At 42.5% G+C, this 26,465-nt stretch overlaps 1 protein-coding gene across 1 annotated transcript; it reads left to right on the top strand.

The window, feature by feature from the left end:
* LOC128737602 (titin) lies at window positions 1–26,465 on the top strand. The gene is made up of 5 exons (XM_053832274.1): window positions 1–64; window positions 393–1,863; window positions 2,056–2,355; window positions 24,410–25,361; window positions 25,392–26,465. Exons 1-5 carry the CDS (start codon window positions 1–3, stop codon window positions 26,463–26,465), a joined length of 3,861 nt encoding a protein of 1,286 aa, XP_053688249.1.

Raw genomic sequence — 26,465 nt, 5'->3', positions numbered from 1 at the left:
ATGGGAAATCAGCCGGCAAAACACTCCGGAAGGCCGAAGAAGGCCGTCCACTGGAAATCAGCAGGTGAGACACTTTTCATTCTTGCTCGCTCGCCTTTTGGGTGGTTGAGAATGAAAATTTCTGTCGGTCGGTCGGTTCGGTTCGGTCGGTTGCTTCATCTCTATGGGATGCTGTACGTACGGGACAGAGAGAACTGGCAGAGGTTATTTTTAGACTCGACTCAAATATTTACAGTCGAAATGAAAATTCATTTACGGACGGATTCTTCGGGATGGCAGCCAGTGGCAGCTTTCCTTCGTTGAAAACCGCCTTAGAAGTACAGACGAGCATTGAACCATTAACCTGCTGCAGCAGAGCTGTCTAATTGACGTACTGATCTGTTCTCTTCCAGAGCCCCCCTCGCCGCCGGGAAAGCCGATGCTGGTGCCAGGATCGCCCAGCTCTTCGTTGCCGGATGTGGTGACGCTCCGTTGGAAGCGGCCAACCAGCGATGGCGGTTCGCCAATTCTTGGCTATATCGTTGAACACCGACGGACGGGTTCACCGCACTGGCTGCGAGCGTCTGCCGTGCTAACACAGGCAACCGAGATGTCATTCAGCGGACTTGAGCCGGGTTGGCGCTATCAGTTCCGGGTTACAGCGCAGAATATCGTCGGCCAGTCGGAAAGCAGCGAACTGTCCGATGCGCTGACCGTAACGCTGCAACGTGCCGCCGAAGCACCTCCACGATTTATTCACGAACTGCTCGACACGACTGCCATCGAGGACGAGAAGGTAGAGTTTCGAGTTTCCGTTGCGGGAACACCCGCTCCGCAGATCAGTTGGTACAAGGACGGGTTCGAAATGTTCAGCAGCCGTCGGACGAAAATTCTGACCGAGGGCGATTTTAGTATGTTGGTTATTCATCAGACCGCTCTGACTGATGCCGGACAGATCAAGTGTACGGCAACGAATCGTGCCGGTCACACTATGACTCAGTGCAATCTTACCATCGATGCGTATCCGAAGATTCGCTTGCCCCGTCAGTACGAAGATGGACTGATTATCGAAGCCGACGAGGTTATTCGGCTTAAGGTTGGCATCGCTGGCCAACCAACGCCGGTAGTCGAGTGGAGTCATAATGGCGAACTGCTAGCCAGTGGTGGCCGCTATGAAATCGAAACCTCCGACAAAAATTCCACTCTCAGAATAGCGAACGCCCAGCGGTCGGATCGGGGTGAATACAATCTGCGGGCCTTCAATAAGCTGGGCGACGATTATGCTTCATTTTTGGTCACGGTAACGGCTCGTCCCGAACCACCGGGAAAAGTGTCCATCAGCGTGGGAGTTGGGAAAACCATTACCTTGAGCTGGGCCGCACCCGAGGACGATGGTGGCTGTAAAATTGGAAATTATATAGTGGAATACTACCGCGTGGGTTGGGATGTTTGGCTGAAAGCCACCACTTGTCGCCAATTAAACACAACATTAAGCGGTTTGTTTGAAGGTTCTCAGTACCGTTTTCGAGTTAAAGCGGAGAATCCTTACGGTTTGAGTGATCCAAGTGAGGAATCGGACACGCTCTTCATTCCGGATCCGAAGCGTGGAATCAATAGTGCAACGCAGGTGACCGAAATGGATATGGAACAGAATGAAAAGCCACCTCTGGCGGTTCCACGCAAACGTCGTGAAGACTCGCGTTCACCAGCTCGTGATTTGGACCAAATCAAAAAGATACGAGCCCTTACAGCGGACACAGGAGCTTACAACCGGGACGAAATCATCCGTGAACTGTCCTACGGTACACGGGATGAAGATTTTTTCAAACCCAAACCACCAGAGCCCGTGAGAAAATCTTCACCTGCCCCTGCAGTTGTTCCACCGTCTTTCAAAAGGAACTCTCCTCCACAACCGGAACCAATTAAATCACCTTCCCCGGAAATCAATCCAACATTCAAACCAAGTCAACCGGCCCCCCGCAAATCGAAATCTCCTTCTCCGGCACCTCTACTCCCATCGGTCGTCATCACTGCCCCAACCGCCCCAGCAGTCGTGTCACCACCACCGGAACCCAGCTACCCGCCACCGCAACGACCACCACCACCACCGCCGTCGCCGTCGTTCACCTCCCCGCTAAAGGCGATGGAGAAATTCTCCAAGGATGCCAGCCCGCTGTCGAAGCTCACCTTCACATCCAGTAGCAATGGTAATCATCAGCTGGAGGTGGTCACCAGCAACGGCATCGCCATCCCTAACACCCCTACCAGTCATCCCAGCGCCAGTTCATCAACCGTCGGTAATCCATCGATCCACAACAGCAGCGAATTTATGCTGGTCCTGTACGACGATCAGCAAGCGAAGAACAATACACGTAAGTAACCCTTTTAACTTTATCGACCTATTGATAACGGTCCCGGAGTATCACACAAACACACACTTCGGAGTACATAGTAGGTACGCGCATTGCGAGACGTGACGACAACCTCCCGGTGGTTATTTTTACGCAGAAAGCACCCCAAAATAGATCGGTGATGAAGTGGCTGTTCTGTGTGTTCTGTTGCACTATGTTGGTGTTTTCTTGTTGTTGTTTTTTTTGTCTTCTTTTTCTCACTCTGTCCAACTCTTTCGGAATGAAGAATGAGACTTTTTTTTGCTTTCTTCCCGGCGGGAGTTCCCAGTGGAATGCCTCAGCTGCATAAAACTGTGATTCATCCAGCAGGCGAAAAATTTGATTGATGATGTCTGTGATGGTGCTTTTAACAATAGATACGGATGGCTTATACAAATTTGGAAAAAAGTTTATGTCCTGGTCTCGAAATATTGTTCAAGGGGGGGGGCAAGAAAAAAATAATAACGTCAGACCTTCAATAACTAAACAAAGGAGAAGAAACCAGTGTTTATTTTTCCAGATTAATAAAAGTTTAATACAAAAAAGTTGTACAGTACTTAAATTTTAGTTCAAACCAAAACAACTTTCAAAATTTTTTAATCCAAGCACATAAAGTAAGTATTCTGGCAGAGATGAATCAACTTGAAAATAGTGGAGTGCTACAGGATCACCTTACAGAGCCATAAACGTGTAATTTAACCTTCATTTGAATTTTGCTTTTTACTTACATGTCACTCGGATTTGAATAATAATCCAAATCTGTGTCACTAACTAGTTAAGAACTCGGAAAGGGCGATTGTAGAGCTAATTAGTATCTACACTATTGTTGAAGAAAGTATAATTCTATCTTTTGTATTTACGGCGCTATGGAGTGCTCATTTGGCTACCAACGGGGTAGCAATCGCATAGCGCCGTAAATACAAAAGATAGAACTATACTTTATTCAATAATAATGTAGATAATAACTAGCTCTACAATCACCCTTTACACTACTTTTTCGAATTCTGTTTAGTTGAGACGCTGTAGTCAAATGAGCATCTACTGTGCGAAAAACCGAGAATGAAGCCTGTTCTGAACAATAACGTGTTTATCTTTGATATATGCAAACGCACGGAAACGGATGCAAACGCACCACTATCAGAAGCGATTGTCATTGTTTGACTAATAGCATCTGTCCAGTCTGGTGCTGCACTTCGGATAAAAATATCCAAATATCAGGGCTTCTAACAGCCATCTGTCGAAGAACCTTGATCTTTAATTGAAAAATGCCGGACATCGGCATAACAGATATTCCGAGTCTTTTTTTCTGTGCCACAGAATCGACACATATCACCTTGCAGTTTCCCCATAAACTTCAGATGATAGCGGTTTCGACAATGTCCTGTTATAAGATCAGTAAAAATGTTTAGATCTTTCTTCGAAAACTCTAGGACTTTGCGAATCATTGAAATGTTTGGTGATAAACTGTTTCGCCTAGCAATAAAAGTGTTATTCCAATTAAAATTCCACTTTCGTACATTTCCATACTAAAACTCCATTTTTAAAGCAGAAGCAGATAAAGCTCAATTAAAAAGCAATATAACTTTACATGACTTGATCTGATGTAATGGTCGGGGCCACCGTTGATCCCAATGATAATCACAACATGACAATAGTCAGAAAAGTTTCGAACAGTTCAGTGACATCCTTTCTGCATGGGTCCAAGGCATGGTCAAAAATTGTATCTTTAAGTTTTTCGTCCCTTACATCCAAAATTAGGGTAGGTACTTGGAAACTACGGAATAAAACGATCAATTTGGAACCCTGAAAGCACCGAAAGCTGATGTTCCGGAGTATGTAATTTGTCGTATTTCTATTTTAATCTTCTCTACTACCTATGACAGCAAAATATAATCCCACAGCAATTCGGAATATCTCCGTCAAAAGTCCCTCAAATTCCAAGAACCCCAATTTTCGGCGTCGGAACTTAAAGGTTAAGCACAATAGTCACCTGTGACCTGTAGCAAGAATCAGAAAGCTAAGATGGTGTAGGATAGTTGATCGAGACTAACGGGATAATTACTTCAACTTTGCACGAATTGGGTAATTTAGAGATGTAAACTCGTTGAATTGTAAAAATCTGCTTACCATTAAAGAATGCAACATTATTGCACTTTATTTTTTTGCCCCTTCAAATTTCGAAAATTTTTGAAGGGGGGGGGGTGACATAAACTTTTTTTCAAATTTGTATAAGCCTAATTAGGTAAACTATTTTTGAAATTACTGCCATTGTTTCCGATGAAGATTTTTAGTTAAAAAATTTTATCATTTCTTTACGTGCAAAACGATTGCCGCTTTTGTTTATTGAATGAGTGTATACATCGTTTTTCAATATTAACGATAATAATTTTTTATGCAAATTGCAAACATCAATGCACTTTATTCATGAAGTTCAAGAATTTCAGTATTTTAAGTTTACTGAAAGAAACTAAGTATTATTTCATAAAGATCTTGCTACATATTTCTTTACATTACAACTTTCAGATACTTAAAAACGTGTATCTTGTATCCGAGTATATATTTTTCACTTTTGTATTTATCATTCTCAATTACTCTTAGAACTATTCAAAAAATGATTTTAATGTTACTCGGACTACTTTCAAACTTAGAATAAGTAATTACTAAGAACTGTCTGTACGAAATTTCGAAGACTAGTATAAATAAATAAATAAATAAATAAATAATAAAAAAAAAGTTAATATTTCGGTAAAGTTAATCGACCCATTCATTCCCCAATCGATTAACTTTTCCGAGAGCCCACTGTATTAGAAATTTTATAGAAACAGTTGACAGTTGAGGCAACTGGAGTAACATATGAAAAAGACGTGTTCAACAGAAAAAAAATCAAAATATATTCAACTTTTTCTCCGAATATCGCGAAAACGGCTGCATTTAGAAAAATAATTAGGTCATTGCAAATCATTTTCAAAGCTTTTGTCAACCCCCCCTCCCCTTGGATATTGGTTTGAAAAATCGAAGGGCAAAAAAATAATTTGTAGGATATGAGTTAAAATTTTTTTATAAAATGAATTATCTGTGGGCTCTACAGCCTGAAAAACTCGAAAAATGAGTGTACGAGTTGAGTTAAAGCTTCTAGCACGAAATAGAAATGGAAGTTCAAACAGTGGAATTTCCGAAACTCGGCCAAAAAATTTTTTTTTCGTTTTTGTCATTTTGTTCGTAGATTTTTGTATTTATTAAAAGCAAGAATAGATTTAGTTTAAACTTAAAGTAAAAATGCCTAAAATCCATATTTTTTTTGCTCGATTAAAAAATTTTCTTTGTTTTTTTCGACCCCCCTCCTTCAGTCACCCAGCACCGGAGGGACAAAAACTTCTTTAAATATTTGTAATGGCCTTATTATGACCAATTTGGTTGTACATGACATTAAGAATTGTTATTTGTATTACAAATCCATATATTACCTGAAAATCCCAAGTTGGAAAAAATTCATGAAAGTCTGTTATTCTACGAAGTCCGTCCATGAAAGTTGCTCCATCTCAGAATAACTTAGCAAGTAAAGTTAAATATTTAATTTGCCATTAAAAATATCCAACAAAATATAAAAGATATTATACTTGAGATTTATTGATTGTTGATAAAAAATCTATATATATATATATATCTATACCTATACCTTCTATACCTATAAAGAAGGATTTCTGTCTGTCTGTCTGTCTGTCCCATGTTCCTTATAGAATCGAAAACTACTGAACCAATCGGCGTGAAAATTTGCATGTAGAGGTTTTTGGGGCCAGGAAAGGTTTTAGTGATGGTTAGAGAACCCTCCCCCCACTAAGAGGGGGGCTCCCATACAAATGAAACATAAATTTCTGCAAAACTCGAGAACTAATCAAGCAAATAGAACCAAATTTGGCATGTGGGTGTTTTCGGTAACAAGAATTTATTCTAGGGTAATTTGAGACCCCTCCCCTCTTTATAAGGGGAATTATAACTCCTCTCCCCTTTAAGAGGGGGGGCTTCCATACAAATTTCCTCATAACTCGAGAACTAATCAAGCAAATGGAACCAAATTTGGCAGTTGTGTGTTTTTGGAGACAAAATTTTTTCTAAGATGAATTGGGACCCCTCCCCACTTTAGGAGGGGGGGGGGCTCCTATACAAACGAAATACAAATTTCCTCATAACTCGAGAACTAATCAAGCAAATAGAACCAAATTTGGCATGTGGGTGTTTTCGGTGACAAGAATTTATTCTATGGTAAATTGAGACCCCTCCCTCTTTATAAGGGGAATTATAACTCCTCTCCCCTTTAAGAGGGGGGGCTTCCATACAAATTACCTCATAACTCGAGAACTAATCAAGCAAATGGAACCAAATTTGGCATGTGAAGGTTTTCGAGGACAAGAAAATTTTCTACGGTGAATTAGGACCCCTCCCCACTTTAAGAGGGGGGGGGGCTCCTGTACAAATGAAATACAAATTTCCTCATAACTCGAGAACTAATCAAGCGAATTGAACCAAATTTGGCATGTTTGTGTTTTTGGAGACAAATTTTTTTTCCAATGATGAATTGGGAACCCTCCCCACTTTGGGAGGGGGGTCTTATACAAACGAAATTCAAATTTCCTCATAACTCGAGAACTAATCAAGCAAATGGAACCAAATTTGGCGTGTAGGTGGTTTTGGAGGTAAGAATTTTTTCTGTGATGAATTAGGACCTCTTCCCACACTAGGAGAGGGGGCTCCTATACAAATGAAATACAAATTTTCCCATAACTCGAGAATTAATTAAGCAAATAGAACCAAATTTGGCATGTGGAGGTTTTTGGAGGCAAAAATATTTTCTATGGTGAATTAGGATCCCTCCACACTTCAAGAGGGGGGGCTTCTACACAAATGAAATACAAATTTCCTCATAATTCGAGAACTAATCAAGCAAATGGAACCATATTTGGCATGTGGGTGTTTTTGGAGGCAACCATTTTTTCCATGATGAATTAGAACTTCTTACCTTTTTAGGAGGGGGGGGGGCTCCCATACAAACGAAATACAAATTTCCTCATAACTTTAGAACTAATCAAGCAAATGGAACCAAATTTGGCATGTGAGAGTTTTAGATGGCAGAATTTTTTTCTGTGGTGTATTACGACCCCTTCCCCTTTTAAGAGGGTGGGCTCTTATACAAATGAAATACAAATTTCCTTATAATTTGAGTACTATTCAAGCAAATGGAATCAAATTTAGCATGTAGAAGATTTTTGAGTCTTGAGTTTATTTTATGATAGTTAGAGACCTCTCACCCCTGTGGTAGGGGCATATGGACTCTCATACAAATAAAACAGAAATTTTTGCGAAACTCAAAAACTAATCCAATTCGAGAAATTCGAGACTCTTCCATAAAACATTAATCAATAACAAGACCACAAAACCTATCTATAGTAACACTAGATCATTCAGGACGAGCCGGTCGCGAGTGTTGCCGGTGACCCGCTTGCAAAACTCGAGATTGTGACAAAGATCATCCGAGATTCATGATTTATGTACAACACAGGTTAATTTGTGGCAATACGAAGTTTGTCGGGTCAGCTAGTATATATAAAAAAGTGAGTGTGAGTATGTTTGTATGTTCCACCATAACTCCACAACGCCTTGACCGATTTCCACAAAACTTGGCACACATGTTCTTTGATATAAGATAATCAGCACTGCGAGGTTGATATGAAGGGGGAGGTCCACAACTCCGAAATGCCTGGACGGTTCTTCACCAAACTTGGCATACATATTTCTTGACATAAGGGAATCAGCACTGAAGGGTTGACAAGAAGAGGAGGGAGAGGTCGGAATTTATAACAGAGGGAATTGGCCATAACTGCGAAACACCAGGACGGTTCTTCATCAAACTTGGCACACATGTTCCTTAGCATAAGGGAATCAGAACTCAGGGGGTTGACTAAAGAGGGGGGCTAATAACAGGAAGGGGATCATAACAGAGGGACCTGGACAAATCTTTTTCAAACTTGGCACAAATGTTCCTTGACATTAGGGAACCGGCACTGGGAAGTTGACAAAAGGGGGGAATTCCTAACAAGGGGAGGGGGGAGAGATCTAAATAAGTAAAAAAGGTTGCGTTTCTCTTGCATTTAAATCGTTTACAGTTGTGCAACTGACTTTGAGAAAAGTCAGTTTTGAGGATTCCACCGAGGAGGAATATATGGTAAATAAACCTTTGATTCGTTTCCATTATAGTGATTTTCATTGAGCATACCGATGCATAATTAGCTACGTGACAGAAGAGGGACCTGACTGGGAAGGAACCGACATGTAGGGGTACGAGGAACGTGAGTATGAATGTATGTTTCGCCATAGCTCCGGAGCTTCTGGACTGTTCTTCATCAAACGTCGTTTGTCAAACACATGGTTTTTGACATAAAAAATCAGCACCGGGGGTTGATAAAAGAGGGAGACGGTCTCTTTCAAGGGGAGAGAAAGGTTCAAACGGGTAAAGGGGTTTCTCTTGCATTTGGAACGATAGCAGTTTTAAAAGTTGTTTTATTTCTGATAAGGAGAATAGGGTGGCCATTAAAATGGAGGAGGTACAATAACGTAAAAAAGGCTTTGTATCGATTTATAGGGATTACCGAGAAGAAGATAGATTTACAAGTGGCTGAGGGACACCATGAGAGGAACAGACAAAGGGAGTAGACATATTTAAATTTAAAAAGGGTTTTGTTTCTTGCTTTATGAGAGTTTTCGTTACAAAAATAGATGTAATGTAACTGAGTGACAAAGGGGCCCCGAGTGAGATCGGACAATTAGCTAGTAACTAATAATAACTAATATATTTACTTCCAATTAAAATTAAAGCTTAGTGTAAGCAAATATAGACAGTGTTCCATTTTGTCATGATCGTAAAGTGATTTGCTCGGACTGCTAATTCTTAGAATTTGCTGTTTTTTTTTTGTTAAACTATTTCTTCATTAGTTTTCACCGGCCTATTTTCTGTCACCCTTTCTTGCCTTTTTTGATATTTATTTTATTACTAGTCGAGATTACACAATTTATTCGGAGCTCTTTTATCTCAGACACTTGTATATCTATTATTGTAACGAAAATTCTCATAATGCAAGAAACAAAGCCCTTTTTCTTCATTTGAATGTGTCTACCATTTGTCAGCTCCCCCTCCTGATGTCCTCCAGCCACATGTCAATCTGTGTTTTTTCGGCAATCCCTATAAATCGACACGAAGCATTCTTTACGTTTTTGATCCACCCGCCTGTCAATGGTCTCACTGTCAGATATCCCTTCCTATCATCCAGCCACTTGTGTAACTGCTAGCAAATGCAAGAGAAACGCACCCCTTTACCTATTTGAATATTCCTCCCAACTTGTCAAAGACCGCCTCCCACTTTTGCCAACTCCCCTACGCTGATTCATATATGTCAAAAAACATGTGTGCCGAGTTTGATAGAAAACCGTCCAGGCGTGCTCCCTCTGCTCTGGTCAGCTCAACATTCTGTCACGTAACCAATTATGCTTTCGTTTATTCTCTGAAACTGCCCAGTTAGCTTCGGGGTACGATGCTGACCTAACAAGCCAGTCGTCGTATATTCGAATCTCGGCTGGGAGGTCCTGCTATAGAGTCAGAAGGATCTTTGCACTAGCCCCGTAATTGTCCTCTACTCCTCACTCTCCATAACCCCCCATCTTGACCCCCCATCTTGACCCCCCATCCCCCCGAAACTTGTTGAACTGCAATCACACTAAAGGCAAGGGAAACATAGCCTATTTTACTTATTTGGATCTCATCCCTTTGTAGGGAAATTTCAAATTAGATTTGAAATTGGACTTAAAATCGGTCTTGCAATTGAACTTGAAAATGAACTTGACAATGGACATTAAATTAGATTTGAATTTCAACTAATTTGGGCCGGACATGCACACGAAGTTTTATTTGAAATTGGAATTTTTCATCTTATTCTTTCACATGTTTATCTTTCTATACTTCTGTTTTATCTATCTTTCTCTGTTACGTTTCATTGCCTCGCGATGACTAGATGGTCAAATTCGTTCTCACACCGTGCGCGTGTTCAAAAGATAATGATCGCGCTAGCTACCTCGGTGGATCCAGATCAATGCCTTCTCACTAACATCAACTCCTCCCTGTGACACTTGTGGACGATGCAGAGCATTCCTCGGTCACTAGTAGCAACAAGTGCCCGACTAACATTCCTTCCCTTCCTTAATTGACCTGCATGGACGTGGCCAGCTTTGCTATTGATCACTGTAAAGAGTAGAATCACCAGAGGTTGCACATTGAGAATAATTTGCTATTCCCGAGCATCATTTTGATGATTCTTTGTGCAAATTCAGCTGATCTAGATCAATCAATCGAATCAAACTATGCTATGCTATGCTTTCCATTCGTTTCTTGTTTTATTTTCTGCAGCGTTTTTTGTCTTTTCTCTAATTTTTTCCTTTGCTGTCGTTTCCAGTTTTCGTCTTTTCTCACTCGTTAACTCCTATTCGTTGATCGTCTGTTTCGTTTTTCCTTTTTTTGGTGCCATGTTTTTACGTCTTTTCGTTTTTTTTATTCTGTTTTTGACTCCCATTTTATCTTTCTTCTCCGGGCTTGCTTTTTTATCGCCTGCGTTTCGTCTTTTTTCTTCTGTTTTACCTCTATTCTTTTATATTTTCTTCTATTTCTGTTCCACACTCTCGTTTTTTTGTCCCACCTTCTCTTTTTATACCTTGTTTTCTTCGTTTCTTCTATCGGTTACCTTTATCTCTGTCGTTATTCTTTTTTCGGTTCTTTTTTTCCACTCTTTTTTTACGCATCTGTCCTGATTTTTCTCTGTTCCGTATTTCGTTTTTTTTTTCGTTTTTCCTCGTTTTCAGGCCCGTTTATTTCTCTTTGCCTGTCACGTTATATGTTGTTTTCTATCCTGTTAGACTTTTATGTTTTTTTCAGCCCCGGTTTTTGTTCATTTTCCCTTTTTAAACCTTTTCTCCATCCCATTTTTGCGTCCACCGTTTCGTTCGGTATCTTATTATGTCCTGATTTTCATGCTTTACTGTCATATTCTGTTTTTCTTTTCCGTTTTGCTCCGTTTTTTCAATTTTATTTTTCTTTTTCTGTTCCGTTTTTCTTCAACTGGAATTCTTTTGGATATCGGTAAGAGATCACTTTTACTTCACACTAGTTTTATTCAACTATATTTTACACAATGTGGCACTTTCACTTTCACGGTGGTTAAGTCGATGTTGACTCTAAGACGGTTGAAATACTTCTTATTCTGCATTCCGTTAAACGCCCGTATTTATACCACACGGCGTGGCATTCTGAGCGTCTCGAGCAACTTCAGGAATGTTCGATGACATTGCTGGCAGCACGATACAGGCAGCATGGAGATGCTTCTCGAATCTTCGAAAGCACGTGACTCATACCATTAACGGATTTTAGCGTATTTTTCGCTGTCGCGAGCACTCCCGATGCCTTCTTTTCCGCATTTTTTTCTTTTTTTATGCCCCGTTTTCCCTTCCATTCGGTCACGTTTTTGTTTGTTTTCTTTATGCCCGCTTGTATTCTTTTTCTCTCTCGCGTTATTTCTCTTTTTCTGTCCCGTCTGTATAGTTTTTATCACGTTTTCTTTCGAGCTGTTTTGCCGTTTTTCTCCTTCTGTCTCATTTTTTCTTATTTTGCTTCTTTTTCTGGAAAGCAGCAGTAGACTACTTCTTGATCCATCAGTAATTCATCTGGTCTCATCTGGCTAAGGAAATTCGCTAACATTTTTATAAGAAAATGTTTGCTCTACGCTGTTGGGTTCATGAGATACGAATTTTTGAATTAGGTAAATATTAAGAAAAATCGAGTTTTCAACCAAAAGTCAGGAACAACATTAAATTTTATCCTAAAAATTTTATCATTAAGAATTAGAAATTGACAAACAAGGAAAATATGTATGTTAAGAATTCCATGTGACAAAACATTCCATTGGAGTTTTGCACCATCAATTAACTTATCTTAAAGTTGGACTTGAAAATAGAAATAAATTGAACTTCGGCTCAAAACCATAGTTGAAATTAGACTTGGCTATAGTAGAAATTGAAATTGGAGGTAAATTGAAATTAAATTTCTCTTGAAATTGTGTTTGAATTGGATTTGAAATCGATGTTGAAATGTATGAAATTACCACCCATCTCAGCAGAATAACCGTTTATAACAATGGGCCTATAGGAGTGGTTGATAAAGGCCCATGTACAGATTTGTGCCCTCACTAGCTCCTCCTGGTGAGGCGATCTCACTTATCTATGTCCTCCTCGAAGGCCGAACCCTTGATTAACGGCTATCTCTCAGTTCGAAGACCATCTCGCCTTTTTGAGTGCGCGTGATCCTTACCACGCTCTCCCCTAGTTCCCGCAGATTCGGCTCATCCTTCACTTTCCGGAGAATTTCTGCGTACGTAACTTTGTCCGTAGCTCCGACATCGTCCTTATATTTCTCTCGACGATACTTGGGCTTCTCTTTCAATTTGACATTCTCGTTTGTTCCCTTATCTTTCCGCTTGTTTCTGTTAGTCTGGTTTCCGTAAGTGCTGCCTTTGCTAGCCTTGTCCGGATCTACGTTGACCCTCTGGTCAACCTTGTAATTTTTGACATCCATGTGTTTCCTTTTTCCGTTTCTCTGACCGAGAACTCGAGGGACCCTTTGGTGTCTTGGGTGCCTCAACTAGCACCTTCTCAGCAATGTCAGCTCTCCTCCTTAACTCACTCTACGCTTGCTCGGCAGTAATTACCGCGGATTTAATGACCGGTTGAACTCATAAAGCTCGATCGCCTACCGTTTAATATCCACTACTGGAATTGTTGCGCACATTTTACCGCCCTAGACGCTATTTTCAATATTAAACCTCTACACTTTCATGTGAAACAACAAGCACTGTGTGCATCTGTTCTTATCGATTGGCCTTTGGCAGTCTGTGGACGGTTCCACTGGTCACACTCGATTGTGGTCACAAATTGTTGCTGAGCAAAAATTTACTCTTGCTTCTAGCGATGTATCGCTCATGCGTACTTTTCCGTATGGGACTTACTCAAGTAACTTTGCTCCTAGAGAGGAGTGGTTGTCAGGCTACATGGAAAGGAAAACTTCCAACTATGTGGTTTGTTATATCAATGGTTCCTTGTACGAAGCTCGCTCCGGTGCTGGTGTTTACTGCCGTGAGCTGGAATTGGAGGAATCTTATTCGTTGGGTAGTTACGGCACCGGTTTTTTTGTATTGAGATTCACGTACTGCACATAACCTATTGCATTGTCTGTATATCTGTTATATTTCTCAACGCGATCAAGCGATGAAAACCGATCTGTTACGAAATTTGTCATAATCTACACAGATCGCGACAAAGCATTTGTCGCTTACAAGCAGTGATGTCAATGAATCGGAAACTGATCGCTTCGATCTGGTAAATGTGCATAAAAATTGTGCATTACCGAAAATGATATAAAACTCCCATAATAATTTGTGCGTCGGAATGCTGTATTCGCCTGTCATTGTGTGACGTCTTTACGGTCTGGCTTGCATACAATAGTCCATCGACAATGTTTAATGTTTAAAAACCGAATGCCGGTTTTATTGGCGGCAAACAAATGGGCTGACCATTGAAAGACCCTTCAAAATCATTCACTCTGCATAATTGCAGGTATTTATAGGACAGCCATTCAAGCCAGAAGGTTAATAGAACGTTGAATTGAAGTGAAAGTTCGTTACTATATGTAGTCATGGTTGATCAATAAGTTGTGCAAATAAATTTTATTGGTCTAATATTGCCCAATTTGATTTCGCATAGTTTGACGAATGTGTAGTATAAATTACATTGGGCTGCATCTTTTTCTTGCAGTTCGTTTTGTTATATTCATGATACTTAGTTGTGCCACGATTATTTTTTTCACGGATTTCTTGATATAAAGATTTTGGTGGCAGCTGCGCGGATGCTCGATCAATGATTCATACCTGGTTTGCACAAATATAGCGAAAACTGCACCGGACACAAGAAATTGGACTGGAGAATGGTATGGAATTAATATGTAAATAGTGTGGATGCTAGTCTTGAATCGAATGTCAAGCTGCTGTTACCGCTGGAGGTGAAGCCATATTTGGGTATTTTGAGAAAATGGTTTTGAAGTGCTATAAACAGTTAAGTTTACTAATTTGGAACGTTTCATTTTTAATCTGGAGCCAAAAAATTGGCCAATGACGTAATTGGTAATTTTTTTTTTGCCAAATAAAGCTTGCTTCAGATAGTATTGGAACAAAAACAATTGCAACTGAAAAGTTATTTATTACTGAATTCAAGATCTTTTCGTTCACAAATGTAGCATTTTCTTCATACTTTTAAGAAAAAATACGGATAAAATTCTTCGTCACGGTTTCGAAGGAATTCTCGAACTTTTCCTGTAATATGGCTAATTATGCGGCACACACTTTCTTCGTACATCGTTTTGGCTATCTTATTCCACCAGGTCTTCATCTGATTGATATTTTTTACAACTTTTCCCTTTGCCTTGAGTCTCCTCTTCATGAGGACCATTTATTTCTCAATAGGGCAGAACTGGGGGCAATTGGGTGGATTAAGGTCTTCCGGAACAAACTGGGCCCCTTTCTCTGCATGCCATTCTTGAACGACTTTGCTGTAATGACAACTTGCCAAATAGTTTTCGAACACGGATTTTGGCCGCACTATTCTGTTTTATGGTTCGGTTTGGCTGTTTGCTAGCTCAAGTCGTATCGAGCTTCCATCCCGGAGTCGAATTCTCCTCACGGTACTATGGACAGCACCGAATTTTCAGGCCAAATTACGGTACGACAGATTGGAATTCCTCTTGATGGTCTTCAAAATCTTACCACGCAGTTTCCGGTCGACAGTTCCACTCCAGTGATTAGCTTGAGGCTTCCGAATCGTCGTCAATGTTTCCTTATACCGTTTGATAACGCGCCATACAGTATTTCTGGGCAATTTCAACTGTTTAGCTAGCTTAGATTTTTTCCCTTCTTTCGGCTTCCATGTTGCTTGTTTACAAAATACAGTCGTTTTGTGGAATGTCTAACTGGAACTGGTCTAACTGGTGGAATGGCTAACAAAATTTCCGACACGTGGGCGCCAAGAACTTCCAAATCCGTCCACCAAGAGCGCCACAATATGAGCAAAAGTTTGTTCCAATTCTAAATGAAGCAAGCTTTAAGGTACCCCGGGGGCAAGTGGTAATACGGGGTAAGTGGGAATGGAGCACATAACTCGCTTCAACCTTATTTTTTCCAACTGAACTTTTCTAGGAATGAAAGATACAACTCCAACGAATACATTTAAATTTATAATTGGCATTCTAAAAACCAAAATTTAATTTTAAATTTGAGCGTCATTTTCAATTTCCGTCGTGAGTTAAACGCGCCTTTCCATAAATGTTGTTTTAGTCGCAGGCGTTCGTAAAAGTATATGTTTTTCTGATAGTGGGTAAACATAACTAGTACTATCAAGTTGCATACAAAAATTAGTTGAATAATTTCACAATTTGCTTTAAACATGTGGTTAGATATGGAGGCGACATCTCAGAGCACCCGGGGCAAGTTCTGCTGTTGTATGCTTTTATTCACATTTGAATATAGGTCCCACTTGTTCTAGTGAACGAGGGAAATGTGACTTGATTTAAAAAAATCTTCCTAGTTTTATTTCATGTAAATCGATGGTCTTTTCTTGTAATTAAACCTTTAGAATGACGCTAGTAAAGAGTTTCTTTGCTGCAAGAATCTTAATCCAACGATAGGTGTTGCTTACACAGTCTCATAAACCGTAACTATGCAAAATTCAGGTCCCACTTGCTCCGGAATTTCGGAATTACGAAGAAAAATCCGGAAAAATCAATAAAATCCAGAACATTATAAATTTATACTCACCAAATACAGAAAAATATTACTAGATAGGATTTCTTTTATTTAATAATTCAAAATTTTCTGCAAAATATTTAGTATATTCTTTGCTCTTAAAGAGCTATACTACCCAGCTAGCACCAACTCGTATATCAATGTACAAAAACTATCGTAAATATCTCCTAATAAACTCAAAATCGTAAGTAAAGCTGGATAAAGTGGGATCAAGTTGATTTTCTGTCGTATATAATGATAATGACTGACATACATACGAATTTCAGCACAAAATCGCAGAGTGGTACGGAGCGACTCACGCTTAATCGGATATTATCGTACATAAATACTTATATAGTCCTAACGCTCAAAGTTATTCGCCTCCAAAATAGTACAGATATGCCAATTTTGCGCATGAAATGCGATTTATTTAGCACGTATATCTGTACGTAATGCTGATTTTTACCTTTTTTGTACATATGAAAATGCTAGCTGGGTAATAAATTTGAAAATGATCGCCGTTTATCTCATCGCATATACCTACTGCCGCTACTCGCAAAACAGTCTCATTTCTATAAACTCCATACAAAATGGGACTGTAATGCGAGTAGTGGCAGTATAGTTTTCTAGGAAAACATGGCCAGAATTCCATACAAGAACGTGAAAGTGATGGCAAAATCAGTAATTTATTTTTAATACCTTCCGTTTTGCTACCCAATTTTAACCATTTCCAATCCAGGAAAATAAACTTTGCGGAAAAACGTGACGTTATGGACTGTCATTTTTTATGAAATCAGCAGTTGAAAATCTATAAGAAACGGTAAAAACAAATCGATGCAGTTTGCCAGAAGAAAAAAATTCAATGAAATACAAACCTATGGGAGTCAAACCTTATTTGTCTTCAACAGAGTTACTTGCAATATGTTTTTTTTATTACTTGACCTACTTACTTTAGCGGTGGGTCGGCCCATTATCGATGCTGCGCCGAACGATTTATGGTCCTCCAGTACTGTTGTTGGCCCTAGGCTGCCGTTCTTCAATCTCCTCGAAAATCAGCTGACAGTGCGTCGTCTGCGATAGCGCATAACCATCGGATGGTGGGGTCTTCCCCAAAAGTCTACGGCCTTTTCCTGGTTCTATGCTGAAAATAATTTAGGCTTATCATTTGTCAGGCATTCTGGCCGTGCACCCAGCCCACTGCATAGTAATCCAAAAGGGCGAAAAGTGGAACTTTTTTCCTAGTGTTCCTTTTGTTTTCAGTTTATCATTTATGGTCTTGAGCACTTTTGTTCGTACAAATATCCCCCTTAATCTAAAGCTGTCAAAAATTAGTCATCGCTTACTATAACGAAAACAAAAAAATAACTTTTTTGTATTTAGAAATATAGACATAGTTTCTTCTGTAAAGTTGTAAATAATGTAAAAACAAGCAACTTTACTGAAGAAATGAAATTTCTATCTTTATCGAGTTGAACTATGGGGCATTTTCTTTAAAAATTGGTTTTTCAAGAATACAATGTTCTAAGCAATTATCTAAGCACTCAAAATACACGTTTTTGCAGAACACCGCAAACCATTACTTGCTAAGTTATTTCGCATATTCAAGCTATAAAATTCCATAGCTTCTCGAGCCCATGGGGTAAAATGGGGCAAGCGGATTGATGAAATCAGCATTTCATCTTAAAGCTTAAATCGAGTACTTGTAAACTTGTATGGGTTCCGCTTGTCCCCAACCACCCAAATGAGAGTACGGCAAGCATACGTTTTATGTGTTTCGCGTTTGCTTAAGGCCCGATACATGTCCATTCTTTTGTGTTAGTAGATAGACACATGGCTTCTTCGGCAAAGTTATAGAAACTATAACGGCAAACATCTTTGCTAAAGAAATGATATTTCTGTCTCTATCGAGTGCAGAGCTATAAAGCATTTTCCTTAGATATTCTTTAAAATTAGTTTTTCATACTTGCCTTATGTTGGTTGCATTTAACAAGAATATGAGGTTTTAGGCGATTATTGAAGGACTCAAAAAACACGTTTTTGCAGAACGTTGAAAATCTCTAGGACCTTTCCTCACAAAGTTATCGCTTATTTAAGCCTTACTTTACCTTAACTTCACGAGCCAAAAGCGAAAACTTTATGAGGAAAGCTCCTAGAGATTTGCAATCTTCTGAAAAACGTGTATCGTGATTCATGCGTCTGCGCCACACTCCATTTTCCATTGATCGCAGAATTTTACACTCAAGAACCCCAAGTACTCGACCATCAGCTTCCTTTCACGTCCATGATTCATCTCCGTACAGGGCCACCGGCAAGATTAATGTCCTGTAGAGCACCAGTTTTGTGCGAATTTGCAAGCTACGGGACTTCAGTTTGCTCATCCATCCCCTTCACATCCATCCCCTTTCTTCGATCCATCCAACGTCACGTAAACGACTAAGGTATCCCACTATTCTGAAGCATGATTTTTACCCATCCAGCGTCGCATGAATCAACGTAATTAGTTTCGTCGCAAAACCATGTTCTACATTATCTGCCACAGCTCATTTCGTTTAACTGAATCGTATGCCGCTTTAAAGTCTTCAAACCGATGATGATTTTCTTCAAGTTGTACTCCCGGAACTTGTCCAGTAACTGACGCAGGGTAAACAGCGGATCTCTCGTGGAGTGGTACTCACGAAAACTCGCCGACGTACGGGTACGACTCCGCTAACGGTCTCAATGGGAGGGAACCTTGTAGGCAGAATTTAGCAATTATTTTTACATTCGGATCGATTCTTTTTTAAAAATAGGCAAATTAGGCCATCCAAACACTCCTTCCAGCTCCACACGAATAAAACAATTTGCTTTGTTTTTCCCGTGTAAACCTTATGGAAGAAGCAAAGCAAACTCTTTTATTCATACCGCCAAATGATCCGATGTATTGCTCCGTATAGCCGCTTGCTCCCCGCTTTTAGAGTTACCGTTACCGTTTAGCCGAGTTACCGTCCTTAACCTCTTTCTGTGCTGGTGACTCCATAGCTTGACCATCGTTCACAATTCTTATCCTATTTCTGCTAGTCTCCGTGTTTACCGCTCCATTCAACAACATCTGGCATTTGACATCAAATCAGCTGTTTCACTGCCTTCCGCGCGTCGTGCCTACCACCTCACTGACAGTTAATTCAGTAGAATCGATGGAAGTTCCACCATAACTCACTTATATCTTCCCTGTCTTACGACTGTTCTGCGACTCGTTGATCTAGATTTCTGGCATATTTCGCTGCCACGGCCATTTGCCGTCAATCGCTGGATATTGAAACGTAGCGTCCTCTCAGTTCGAGCATTCATTGTGTTCGACAACCTTGCGCAAATATTACATATGACGGTATATCGACGATATCTGAAAAGTGTCGACCGTCAATTGGGTCATGATCGATCGAAAAGCTAGAGTCTCCATTTGTATGCCAGGTGTGTTTCCGAACGAATATTTAAACGTGGAAAGTATGTGCTACAGATGACAATTCTTTTGGCCGTAGCGAAATTTGTGAGCCTCAGACTGTTATCGTTGGTCGATAGATGAAGGCACTTATAAGATACTAGCTGTAACCCCCGCGGGTCGCCTCGCGTCTACTTACTTACTTACTTAATTGGCCTAACGTCTTATGACAAGGCCTGCGCAGTATAATTTCTCCATCTGTTTCGGTCCATGGCAACTTATCTCCAGTTCCGCGGGCACCCAGTGCTCGCCAGATCTCGCTCCACCTGGTCTTGCCATCTCGCTCGCTGTGCCCCTCTTCGTCTTGTTCCTACCGGATTTGATGCGAAAACCATTTTTGCAGGATAGTTGTCCGGCATTCTAGCAACATGTCCTGCCCAACGTATCCGTCCAGCTTTAACCACTTTCTGAATACTTGGTTCGCCGTAGAGACGCGCGAGCTCGTGGTTCATTCTTCGCCTCCAAACACCGTTCTCTTGCACTCCGCCAAAGGTGGTTCTTAGCACCCGCCGTTCGAAAACTCCGAGTGCTCGTAGGTCCTCTTCTAGCAGCGTCCACGTTTCGTGCCCGTAGAGGACAACCGGTCTAATTAGCGTTTTGTACAGTGTGCACTTTGTACGGGGGCTCAAATTGTTCGACCGCAAGTGTTTGTGGAGTCCGTAGTAGGCCCGACTTCCGCTGATAATACGTCTTTTAATCTCACGGCTGGTATTGTTATCTTCTGTTGCCAGTGAGCCAAGGTATACGAACTCATCGACTACCTCGAATTCATCCCCGTCGATTACCACGGTGCTGCCCAAGCGAGCCCTGTCGCGCTCGGTCCCGCCCGCCAGCATATACTTCGTTTTAGACGTATTTATCTGCAATCCAATTTTCTCTGCTTCGCGTTTCAGTCTGGTGTACCGATCTTCCACCGCCTCAAATGTTCTGCCGACAGCATCCACGTCATCAGCAAAGCAGATAAATTGACTGGATTTATTGAAAATCGTGCCCCGCATTTCGATCGCCGCTCGCCTTATAACACCTTCAAGCGCAATGTTGAATAGCAGGCAGGAAAGACCATCTCCTTGTCGAAGTCCCCTGCGAGATTCGAATGGGTCCGACAATCCACCCGAGATTCTCACACAGCACTGGATCCCATCCATCGTAGCCATGATAAGTCTAGTAAGCTTACCCGGAAAGCCGTTTTCGTCCAAAATTTTCCATAGCTCTTGTCGGTTTGGAATCGATTGAAATCGATGAACAGGTGGTGCGTGGGGATTCAGAATTCGCGGCACTTCTGGAGGATCTGCCGCAGGGTGAAGATTTGGTCTGTTGTAGACCGACCCTCCATGAAGCCGGCCTGGTAACTTCCCACAAATCTATTGGCTATTGGCGATAGTCGATGAAAGAAGACTTGGGACAGCACTTTGTAGGCGGCATTCAGGATAGTGATGGCTCGGTAGTTCTCACAATCCAGCTTATCACCTTTCTTGTAGATAGGGCAGATAACCCCGTCTTTCCACTCCTCCGGTAGTCGTTCCGTATCCCAAATCTTGACAATCAATTGATTCAGACAGCCGGCCAACTTGTCCGGGCCCATTTTAATAAGTTCCGCTCCAATGCCATCCTTTCCCGCTGCTTTGTTGTTCTTCAGCCGCTGGATGGCTTCTTTAATTTCCCTTATCGATGGGGGTGGCACATCTTCGTCGCTTGCTGCACCAATGTGGTCACTTCCTCCGCTATCATGGTCTTCCGCCTGCACGCCATTCAGGTGTTCATCGTAGTGCTGCTTCCACCTTTCGATCACCGCACGGTCATCAGTCAAGATACCTCCATCTTTATCTCTGCACATTTCGGCCCGCGGCACGAAGCCTTTGCGAGATCCGTTGAGTTTCTGATAGAACTTCCGTGTGTCGTGAAAGCGGTACAGCTGTTCAAGTTCTTCGCACTCCTTCTCCTCTTGGTGGCGCTTCTTTTCCTTGAAGAGTCGGGTTTGCTGCCTCCGCTTCTGTTTGTATCGCTCCACATTCTAACGGGTGGCTCTACGCAGCATTTGTACCCGCGCTGCGTTCTTCTCATCCAATATCTGCTGGCATTCCTCGTCAAACCATTCGTTTCGTCGATTCGGTGCCACACTGCCTAGGACGTTCTCCGCTACGCTGTTAATGGCTGTTTTCACGGCATTCCAACAGTCTTCAAGAGGGGCTTCATCCAGCTCTCCCTCTTCCGGCAGCGCGGTTTCGAGAGATAACGCGTAGTTTTCGGCGACCTCCGGTTGCTTCAGTCGCGCTAGATTATACCGTGGCGGGCGGCGGTATCGTATGTTGTTCACAACAGATAGTTTTTGACGTATCCTTGCCTTCACTAGGTAGTGATCCGAATCAATGTTAGCGCCCGGATAGGTTCTGACGTCGATAATGTCTGAGAAGTGCCGACCATCTATCAGAACGTGGTCGATTTGTGATTCTGTCTGGTTGGGTGATCTCCAGGTGTACCGATGGTAGAGGTTATGCTGGAAGAAGGTACTACGTATGGCCATGTTCTTGGAGGCGGCGAAGTCGACAAGTCTTAGGCCGTTTTCGTTCGTTTGCGGGTGATCGCTGAACCGTCCAATCACCGGTTTGAATTCCTCCTCCTGACCAACCTGAGCATTACAGTCCCCGATGATAATTTTGACATCATGTCTTGGGCAGCGATCGTATTCACGCTCCAACTGCGCGTAGAATTCGTCTTTGTCATCATCGGTACTTCCGAGGTGAGGGCTGTGCACGTTAATTATGCTTATATTGAAGAATCGGCCCTTGATTCTTAATCTGCACATTCGGGGGTTGATCGGCCACCACCCGATCACCCGCTTCTGCATCTCGCCCATCACTATAAAAGCTGTGCCCAGCTCGTGTGTATTGCCGCAGCTCTGGTAGATGGTATGACCATCTCTATACGTACGTACCATCGTTCCTTTCCAGCATACCTCCTGCAGCGCTACGATGTCGAACTTGCGGCTCTTCACTTCTTTAGAAAGCACGTGGGTACTTCCGAGGAAATTTAGAGACCGACAGTTCCATGTTCCTAATTTCCAATCGTTAGTCCGTTTTCGTCGCCTGGGTCTTTGCCGATTGTTCCGATTAGAGTTATTATTATTACTTACGGAGTCCATTGCTTTGGTTTTTTTAGTGGTTCAGGCTTGCAAAGCCCGCAACCAACCCCACAGTATCGCCGGAGGGCCAACGTAGCTCGAAGGAGCCCTCCTCCCCTGTCAGCATACGACCTTGGTTTCCACCGGGGTTGGTTACCCGATCTCCACCCGAGGTTGCTCGTATCCCGGCTGGTACCACGAGGAGGTTGGGGTAGGAGTTGCTAGGTAAGAGGCTGTGAACCACTGTGGGGTCTATTTTATGCCCAGTGCACAAGGCACCGATGGTACGCATTACCAAGCCATTTACCAGCCCGCCTCGCGTCTAATTGAGAGCAAATTAGGGGTACGCTATGTAACGCTAACGCTATGTAACTCTGTGAAGTGCAACTACGTTACTTTTGCACGTCTTGAATGTAATCTGCTATGATTGGTTTGAGTCTTTGCTTAATGCGGGCGATTATTACCACGAAAATACACATCGCGCCCCTCGTTTTGGCGACAGACATAAGCCTCTTATATTTATGATTATCTTCTAATGACAGGACGATCTGTGCATTTGCAAAGCTGACGATGATTTTCATGGCATGTTTTTGGCACTCTCCGTAAGTCCTCTCGAGTCTTCATCGGATTTATCATTTGTCGGTATACGTTGATTGGGCCTTCTTGAAGGCCGCAACTTTGTAGACAGTCAGCAGCGCAAGATATAACCTATACAAGAATATTACTTATGCATTACATTACATAGATCAGGATTTTCTCGCTGCGTGACGCTGATAGCGAGAAAATCCTGAGCTACTACTATCTGCATCTGAAAGACCTTATTTGAATGAACAACTTTGCCGAAGACATCATACCTCCACACGACCGGGATCACCAATTGTTTCATGTTAGAACCAATTCAGTTAATTCCCATATGCTTCGTAGACTCCAATAACGACGTTTAACCGCCTTAATGGAGTCACTCGAGACCGTCATTATTGGAAACGTTCTTATTAGGTACCGCCTTATTCAGGGGACTACTGTATTCTATTTCCATCAAATTTTGTTGGAACCTTTAATTCAGTTTGTCCTGATTTTGTTTGAGGTCGTTAACGATATCTTATGAACTTACCACATTCACAATATCTTCCTCCATTAAACTGAACACTAAACACTTTCCGTTCGTTTCCAGCTGCTTACGAAGCAAACCCCAAGCCTACACTACAATTTTTACACTACTCGCAACTTTATCGAATGAAATACAACACTCGTCGGCTAGTTCAGCTGGTCAGTGTCCGACCATCCCGAGTTACTCACTCCGGTAAGAAAAGAATCACATCTCATTCTCGCGTGATGTGTTGTAGTGAATCGAATCACAACATTCGTAGTAGGCTAGAACGTCCACCCCAACTACAGTCCATGCCTGTTGTAGCTGTCAAACTGTAAAACCACAGCCCTCTAGATGGTGTTCATAGATCCACTTGTAAACTAATGCGTTGTTTTGTTTTGGTTGATTAAACTGATCAACTGTTTTGCTTATTCTTGCAGGCAGCTCGACCTTCGACTTCGAATTGGACGATATGGTACCGCCACCACCTCCGCTGTCACTATCGGCACCGGAACTGAACGTGGAACCACCGCCGGCACCGACAATGCGCCCTGCCGTCAGTTCCACCGAACTACTGTACGAACGAGCAATGGCACGCTTCTACCAGGCGGTTGCACTGGAAGAATCCGAAAATCAGCGAAAGGCTTCCGAACGCAGGCAAAGCTACAGCGCCGCGGAACAGTTGATTCAGCAACAGCAGCAGCTGCAGCAGCAGCAACAACAACTACAGCAACAGCAGCTGCAGCTGCAGTTGCAGCAGGAAGCTGCTGCAGCTTCGATGCGGTTGGCCGACCGCAGAAGCAGTTTGCGCCGTCGACTGTCCGGGGACAAGGAAACGATCGTCAAGCAGTCCAGCTTCGAAGCGGACGCTAGGCAACATTCCAGCGTAATTGAAGAGGTTATTCCCGAGGAAATACCGTCGATTAAAGTGGAACCGGAACCGGAACCAGAACCTGCTATTGTCGAGAAACCTGCCGAAGAACTGGACGAGGAGCTGTCGCTTTCCTCTTCCATGGATTCAATGCTGGAAGAGTTGAAACGTAGGGAATCGAATCGGTCCAGTCGATCGAGGATTATGAGCGACGACGAGGAAATGGAAACCTATCACCCAGCTCAGCGAGTGGTTTCTCCGTATACGAATCCGGACCCAAGTCAGGCGATTGAAGTTCTCACGAAACCACTGCCGCTGCCGGATCCAAACTTCGTCCCGAAACCAATTTTGAAGCGACCCTCGACGGAGCTGCTAACGAAAGATGATAAGGAAAAGAAACCTGCCGCTGGTAAATCGGAACGGAAAGGTTTGATTAATATTTTTGATCGAAAATCTCCTACGAAGGAGCCGTCACCAGCTCCTAGTTCTCCACCGGTGGAGCGAGAGAAAACGCCTGAACCGAAGGTTCAGTTGGAAGTTGCTGCTCGCGAACAGGAAGCAAGCTCAAGTGAAAAGCATTCTCCGGAGGAATCTGTTGCGTTGAGTGAAAAACAGCCGCCTTCGGAGTTTGAAATACGAACCGCCATCGTATCGGAAGTTGCTCGTCAACGACGACTGGAGTCTAGACAGAGTTCCATCGAAGAATCCAGAGCTGTGGCCGATTTCTACACGGACATTGTTCAGCAGGTTGAGAGTTCGAAGAAACCTAGACAGTTACCGCACTACATGAGCCCCGAGGATGTCCGTAGGCAAGAACGTACTCGTTCCCGAGACACGTCCTATGATCGATTCCGGTCCAGATCCGGATCACGGTCTCCGTTAGGAGAGACTCATCGTCTTCAAAAGTCCCGTTCGCCTTCCCTAACATCGGAACAAATGGTGACCAAAGGAAAACCTGCACGGGAGAGCAAAATCCTTCGTCAACGATCTTCCTCGATCGAGCAGGATCCGAAACGTCCATCTGCTGCTGTTGTTGCTACTGCTGCTGCTGCTGGTCAGCTTTCACCTTCAAACGTAAACAAACCGGAAACTGCATTTATTTCCCGTGAACCTGGCAGTGACACGATCAGAAAAAGCCGCCCCCTTCGTGAATCCACGGCGATCGCCAAAAAGCGAAACCTGTCCAACACCCGCTCACGCAGCAGCTCCGGTTCCCGCGATGCAGAATCCATCCCCGATGGGATGGCCGCAAGGCGAGTCTTGGCACGAAACGACCAACAGCCGCCTGCTCCAATTAAACCTCCGGTCGAAAAACCGGTTCCACCCATGCCCATCCCGTCTGTTCCATCAACCCCATCGACTCCCTCAACGCCCCAATCGATACCAACACCGGACGAACAGCGATCTCGTTCGCAATCGCGAACCCGAGAGCCAACACCGCAGGAAGCGTCCGTCAAATCTGCCGTTGGCTACCTGTTCGACGTAGCCCTGTTCGGTTTGGCTTGCTGGTTGTATCTCTTCAAGAACCCAAAGCTAGCGATTCCGGTCATCATCCTCATCATGTATCGCCACATTAGCGACGCCCTTAAAGATCGAATTCCACCCTGGGTGAAGCGTCCCATCAGCTAA

This window comes from Sabethes cyaneus, chromosome 2 (assembly GCF_943734655.1).
Source record: "Sabethes cyaneus chromosome 2, idSabCyanKW18_F2, whole genome shotgun sequence".
Classification (NCBI taxonomy): domain Eukaryota; kingdom Metazoa; phylum Arthropoda; class Insecta; order Diptera; family Culicidae; genus Sabethes; species Sabethes cyaneus.
This window is presented reverse-complemented; position numbering and strand designations above follow the sequence as displayed.